This window comes from Mauremys mutica, chromosome 12, assembly GCF_020497125.1.
Source record: "Mauremys mutica isolate MM-2020 ecotype Southern chromosome 12, ASM2049712v1, whole genome shotgun sequence".
Taxonomy (NCBI): Eukaryota; Metazoa; Chordata; order Testudines; family Geoemydidae; genus Mauremys; species Mauremys mutica.
Window position 1 is genome coordinate 38,812,270 of NC_059083.1, and position 7,572 is coordinate 38,819,841.

Consider the following 7,572-nt stretch of genomic DNA (forward strand, 5'->3'; position numbering starts at 1 on the left):
AGTTACATGTCATTTCCGCCCTTAGTTCTCTGACCCAGAATTTATTGAGAGAGATGGTACTGAATATCACTGAGGCTGGGAAGGCATTGCAGTGGGATCTAGCATGTTCGGAAATTCAGGATTTCCTGAATGACCAGCTGATGGCCATTCGGAATGATCTAGTGCACCAAGCTTGGCCCACTGCCCTTACAGACACGTCAGGAGTACCATCTGATCTGTGGCCATGGAGACATACTTGGAGACTTTCTGGATGGAAATGTGGACGTTCACAGTGCTCCTTCCAAGCATATGGACCGGTTAAGGGGGTGTGGGCTCCCACATACCGAATCCTGCCGGGTCCATGGGGAGGATGCATGTGGGATTGGGTGATTCACCGAGATGTCTGGGAAGTCAGGCCACCTGATTCTCCTAATCGATTTTTGGTTAGTGCTCCTGGGATTACAGCTGATATTTGGATGGGGTTAGGGAATTTATGGACATTTTGGCCGTTAGAACCACCACAGCTTCAGTGTATACGGAAACTGAAGCCAGGGGAGGTTGTCACTGTTTATGACAATATTTGCTGGGAGGGTAAAGGTCAAGGGACTACCCTTACAGGACACCCACTTTTTCAGGCTAATGATAGCTGTGTGTACGTTAATGCCACCACGTTACAAGATATACATATTAATCTTACCACTGCTGCAGGCAATCATATTATTTACTGGCCTGCAGATAGAATGTTACATGTAGCTCTTAGATTTCAGGTATATTTTAATTGGACTAGGATAGTACCTGATCAGTTTCAGAATTTGCTTTCATTGTTGCCAGAGGTTCGCAGAATCTCTGAGTTGCAAGGGCAGATTCACATGCTTCAGAATATATATCATGCTGAGCAGAATGCCTTTCATACAGCTTATAGAGTGTCTACTTTATGTACTAAGTTTGATGTGTTGTGCTTTGTTACCAAAACTGTACGACAACCCCATTATTTTATTCCTATGGGGATGTTATTGTTTGTACTGTTGTTAGTTGGTGTGGGATTATGTTATTGTTGTTGTTGTTGTAAAGGACGTAATGATAGTAATACTACTTTTCATGTTCATGCTAATCATGCATTGTCATTACATCCCATGAAAACCCCTAAGGTTGGGATGTCTCCTGTAGACTCTGAAATCCATGGTTTAATGCAAATTGAGATTTGAGGTATTTGTTGTACTAGAAGTACAAAAGGGGGGAATGTGGAGGCCAAGAATTAATTAATAAAGGTTTGAAGGGATCTTAATGTATGTTAGCTAATTAGCAGAGGTTAAGCTGTTACCCTGTATCTGGTGCAGAGTGAATTGTGTGAAAAGTCGTTACGACCTTGTGAATTGCAGTCTTGTTTTCTGTTCTGGTATTGCAGACAAATAAGATAATGAATAGGCTTATGTATAAACAAATGCAAATGTTTACTTTTACTGTCTGCAAGTTTGCTAGCCACTGTCTGTTAAGAAGGTATAAAGATTGTTATGATTGTTTTACTAATTGAGAGAGATCTGTTCAGGACAAGGGGCAACCCAGTTCCTGACACTCTCTCCCTCTTGTGTTCACTAGAGTATTATAATAAAGTATTTGTTTTTGCTGCACCTAAACATAAGCAAGAACTGAGTTTTCTTCGACAGCTGAGAAGAAGACGACTGCAATGGTGGGGTTCTATGCAATGTTCAGGAGACATTATGCTTTTACAGAAGGTTTATAGAGATGAGGAAGAAGGAAATACAGCACCAGTGCAACCATGAATGAGACTGAAAGATACAAATTTTGTGGGATTTAAGAAACCTAAATCATCCCATCCTGACTCTTGTGAAAGGAAGAAGACTTGCAAAGGATCATTCAAGATGGAAACCCATTCCACGTGCCACCATGGCTGCATTAGAGCCATGTGTTTCTACTGCTGCTGATGTGCTGATGACTTTACGAAGCAAACCAGCTTCAGAGACGCTTAGAAAACCCTGCCTCAAAATACCTTATTGACCAAGTTGTTAGTGCTGAGGAGAGTTGTTAAGGCTGCTAAGTTGTTAATGCTCCTCGGTGCTGATGTTCTTGGACCTCCGGTGCCAGCTGGACGAGCAGGGAATGCATCTTACCAATTCAGCAGACCTCGATTTTATTCCTAATGAAATACCATAGGCTCGGTTTGGTGGCGAAGGCCTTCGGCCAGATTCATTGTCAGGAAAGCTAGGCACTAGTGTCCTGTCCAAGGGGTCACAGGGACACTAACAAGTGTATTTCTGTGACAAGATGGGACACCAGGGTCCTGTCCCCTTGGCCAATAGAAATATGCCCCTTATAGGACTTCTTCTTTTATCCATTGATACAAACAAGTGACATATTACACTCTAGATGCTGTTAGTTACCACCCTTATCCTCCAACCTGCTAGACAGAACAAAACATCCTCACCCATTATCCTGTCATCCCATCCTTATTTTTTGAACTGTCAGTGTGCTCTTGTACCATCTCTTAAGAATGTGTTTACATAGTTACTTGAGAGATTTGTGTGTCTTTGTATCATCCTCTGTGGTCAGGAATGGGCCTACCTGGTGCATTGCTATTCTGTCAAAGCCTGGCCTACTCTGGTTCCCAGTCTTTGTTTAATAGTTACTTAGGCTTAGGTTGCCAGCAAGGCCTACAGAAAAGAGATTAAAGCACTTTCCAGAGAGATAAGAGACCTAACTTCAAATCTCTGCTCTACATCAGACAGAGAAGGAATTGCATTAGGATCTCCGATGATCCAGGTGAGTTCCCTAATCATTAGCTTAAAGATACTGGGGAGGCACTAAGGTGCCCTGTGCTGCTTTGTGACTTTACTTGGTTTTTTTGTTTGTTTGTTTTGCCCTGGATGAAACAGTTTCACTTTTTTTTTCTAATTCACAAATAGTATTGGGTCAACCAAACTGTATTTTTCAGTGAATGAATTACTTGCCTGAAAAATTTTACCCAGATGTATTCAGAAAATCTCCTTTGTCTCATCTCCTGTTCTTTCCTGCCATCTTATACAGTCTATTTGCTCCTTTCTCATTCCTTAACCTGTGTATCCCGCTGTTGGTGATTTTTTAAGGATGGCTGGCCAGTCCCCATTCATTTTTCTCCACTGCACTCTTGTGGTAATTATACATGAAGACTAGGACCTTCAAAGGTGTCTAAGGGAGAGGAAATGTGCCCCTATTTGTGCATCTAACTCCTTCAGCTGCTTTATGAATCTGAGCCTAAATTGACTGTCATTTCCATGCATATGATAACCCATTCCTCAATGCTCTCATTCTAAGGTACAATATATCCTTGCTCAAGGGCTGACACAGCACAATGTTACTGGGAGCTTGTTACAGAGAGTGAACTCCAGGGATTGTCCCAGGGGGAACAAGACAGCATTTAAACAACTCTCAAGAATCAGCTCCTAGTCTTGGAGTCAGCTAAGGAAAAGCTCTTTGCTTCACTCCCACTGATAACCCAACACACCTTGAGGGGTTTCACTGCTCCGGGTAAAGAATATTGGATCTGTTTGGATGCTGTATTCCAGAAACAGATGGACAGACTAGATAGACAAATCGATAAGGAGGTAGATAGACTAAGAAAAGAGAAAATCACAGGTCAGAATGATCTCAATATATTTATGATTTGAGCTTAAAAGGCAGGTGAGTTGATTCATATTTTTATTCCTTTTAAATTTTTGTATCCTTTTCATTTCAAAGGACCAGATTCTGCCCCTCTTATCTAGGCATGAGTCTCTTGAGTCCCATTGACTTCTGCCTTGCTGAAGCAGTCTGCTCACACAGACTCGGTTACAGCACAGGGACCATGGTTGGTAAAAGTGATTTACTTGAATCGCCCAGCTCTCTCTTTCTCTCTCTTTCTCAAGGCAGCATTGAGATAGCTGAGAGCAGGGGTGTGTGTGTGTGTGTGTGTGCGTGCACGCGTGCACACTTGCGCGCACTTACGCATTTGTCTCATGAGCTGATAATATAGAAAATGTTCAGTATCTCTCTAGAGTTGTATGGAGACAAACATAATTTTGACATTGGACAGAACATTGATTTCATTCCCTTTCCATTTATAACTGATGTCATTAACTTCCAGAAGGGCAGGATAATTTCTCTACTGTAAGTACAGCCTGATATTCAGACATTCTGAAAACAGAGTAAAAAATCACACTGAGTCGGAGTTAAGTGACTTAGGAGGAAAAGTCCCATTAATCTTCTATCAGGCTCCTCGTCTCAAAATTATGTCACTGTGTCGAGATAATGTTTGATGGTCACATTCATTTCTTCTTGATAGTGTCTTATGGCCTTCTCATAAACTAGAGAAATACACCCTAGATGGAGCTACTATAAGGTGGGTGCATAGCTGGTTGGAAAACAGTTCCCAGAGAGAATTGGTCAGTGATTCACAGTTATGTTGGAAGGGCATAATGAGTGGCATCCTGAAGGGATCAGTTCTTGGTCTGGTTCTGTTCAATATCTTCATCAGTGATTTAGATAATTCATAAAGAGTACACTGATAACATTTGCGTACGATACCAAGCTGGGAGGAGTTGGAAGTGCATTGGAGGATAGGATTATAATTGAAAATGATCTGGGCAAACTGGAGAAATGGTCTAAAGTAAATAGGATGAAATTCAATAAGGACAAATGCAAAGTACTCCACTTAGGAATGAACATTCAGTTGCACACATACAAAATGGGAAAGGACTGCCTAGGAAGGAGTACTGCAGAAAACAGGAAGAGGATTAAATCCAGCTCCCCTGAGTCCCACTCCAGTACTATAACCTCAGGCCCGATGAGATTAATCACGATTTGAGGACTTCAATAGCTCAGACATACGTTAGGGGTTTGTTACAGGAGTGGGTGGGTGAGATTCTGTGGCCTGCATTGTGCAAGAGGTCAGACTAGATGACCATAATGGTCCCTTCTGACCTTAAAGTCTATGAGTCTATGAGTCTATAAAGGGATCTGGGGGTCAAAGTGGAACACAAACTAAATATGAGTCAACAGTGTAACACTGTTGCAAAAAAAGCAAACATCGTTCTGGGATGTATCAGCAGGAGTGTTGTAAGCAAGACACGAGACGTAGTTCTTCCTCTCTACTCTGTGCTGATTAGGCCTCAACTAGAGTACTGTGTCCAGTTCTGGGTTCCACATTTCAGTAAAAATGTGAACAAATTGGAAAAAGTCCAGAGAAGAGCAACAAAAATGATGAAAGGTCTAGAAAACATGACCTATGAGGGAAGATTGAAAAAAAGTGGTTTGTTTAGTCTGGAGAAGACTGAGAGGGGACATGATAACAGTTTTTAAGTACATAAAAGGGGAGGATGGAAAAAAATGTTCTTCTTAACCTCTGAGAATAGGACAAGAACCAATGGGCTTAAATTGCAGCAAGATCAGTTTAGGTTGGAACATTAGGAAAAACTTCCTGTCAGAGTGGTTAAGCACTGGAATATATTGCCTAGGGAGGTTGTGCAATATCCATCATTGGAGATTTTTAAGAGCAGCTTGGAGAAACACTGCCAGGGATGGTCTAGATAAAACTTTAGTCCTGCCATGAGTGCAGGGGTCTGGACTGGATGACCTCATGCTGTCCCTTCTAGTTCCATGATTCTATGATACTTCTTCTTGAAAAATCCTAATAATTTTAATTGGTAAGAATCCAATTATATACTGCAGATATTAAATAGTGTTTTCAACTAAATAGTCTAGAACAACTGACAGACTGTAATGGAGAAGGAGATTATTTTTATAGATTTGGCTAGATGTCCAGCTATTTTCAATTGGCCACAGTTTCATTGCAGCCAATCTGCCAGATCCTATACTGGTATGACACAGCTGTAGCTCTATTGAAGTCATAAGGCCAGATTGCAGAGAGAGAATACATTCCTCTATAGCCTGGTGGCTAGAACATTCACCCTGCGTGCAGAAGACCAAGTATCCAGTAACCCTTCACCGCTTCTCTTATGATTTATCCATGGAGGAAAAGCTTCAAGAGGAGAGAATGAGGGAGCCCCCCGTCAGACTATCACTTAGTTAGAGCTGAGCAATGAATTTGGGAATACCAGTAGAATGTGATTCATGGATTTAGGCATATAAAGTGGCAGTTAGGTGCCCAAGTCCTTTTGTGTATCCAGCATATTTTGCTTATTTAAAGCACACAAATATATCTCGTGTCTCTCTCTCTCTCTCTCCCTCTCTCTAAATTTAGTCTACTTAAAACACACATTTTACATCTTTACATTCATCCTCTGGAACAGATAATCTCTACATACTATTTCAATTTATTTCCATAATAAGTGTTAATTTCATTTTTGTCCGGTCTTTCAGGTCACAGATTTCCTGAATAAATGAAAATTAAAAATCAAACCACAGTGACCGAATTTATCCTCCTGGGACTTTCCAGTGACCCACAGATGCAGATTTTCTTCTTCCTGGTGTTTTTAGTTATTTACCTAATCACTCTGGGTGGTAACATAGTGATCATGCTGGTGATAAGAGCTGATTCTCACCTTCACATCCCTATGTACTTCTTCCTCTTTCATTTATCATTTGTTGATATTTGTTATTCCTCAGTCATAGTGCCTAATATGCTGATGAACTTCCTAGCAGAGCGCAGAACTATTTCTGTCATTGGCTGCATTGCTCAGATGTTCTTCATGATCCTCTCAGGTGCTACTGAAGCTTTCATTCTCTCAGCCATGGCTTACGACCGCTATGCTGCCATCTGTGACCCGTTGCGTTACATGGAAACAATGAGCACAAGGATCTGTGTTCAGCTGGTGAGTGGAGCATGGGCAATAGGCTTCTTCCATGCCCTGCTTAACACTGTTTTTGCCCTCAAGTTGCATTTTTGTGGACCCAGTCAAATCAGCCATTTCAGCTGTGAGCTCCCTCCTCTGTTACGACTGTCCTGCACTGAAACCCTCACCACTCAAGTGGTGCTTCTTATTTCTGTTGTGATAATTGGGTCAAGCTCCTTCCTCCTCACCCTGATCTCCTACATTCACATCATCTCCACCATCCTGAAGATACGCTCTGCGGAGGGCAGGCATAAAGCCTTCTCCACCTGCAGCTCCCACCTGATTGTGGTTGGCTTGTTGTACCTGACAGCTTTGCTCCAGTACACAAAACCCAGATCAATCTCCTCTCTGGTTCTGGATGAAATGTTCTCCATCCAGTACAGCATCTTGACCCCCATGTTAAACCCCATCATCTACAGCCTGAAAAACAAGGAGGTGAAAACAGCTATAAGGAAAATGTTGGGGAAATTAAAGTTTCTCAAGTAATGTTGATTATCTTAAATGAATTAAATTACATATTTTTACCTCAGAGAGCATAGAACTGTGAATAACTGGTGTGACATTATTGATATAATCTAGGACCATATAGAACTTGGTTGTAACAAAGGTCCTGTAGTGGCACCAAATCTTATGTAAAGGGGGTCATATAAGGTGTCTAAGACAAGGTTATGGGTTGCTGGTTATGATTATGCTGTCTATATGTATGTATCATTTTGTAGTTGAAGTTATGAGTTTTGGCTCTATACTGTCTGTATTTCAAATTTGTGCT

The 7,572-nt window shown here is 41.4% G+C and overlaps 1 protein-coding gene across 1 annotated transcript; it reads left to right on the plus strand.

The window, feature by feature from the left end:
- The first annotated feature begins 6,350 nt into the window (after window positions 1-6,350).
- On the plus strand, window positions 6,351-7,289 carry LOC123344810 (olfactory receptor 5A1-like). Its single transcript, XM_044981288.1, has one exon. The coding sequence runs from the start codon at window positions 6,351-6,353 to the stop codon at window positions 7,287-7,289; it is 939 nt and encodes a 312-aa protein (XP_044837223.1).
- Window positions 7,290-7,572: the final 283 nt, after the last annotated feature.

What these genes read in the sequence shown, in the direction of transcription:
- LOC123344810 (XM_044981288.1), top strand. Translation starts at nt 6,351, where the DNA reads ATGAAAATTAAAAATCAAACCACAGTGACCGAATTTATCCTCCTGGGA.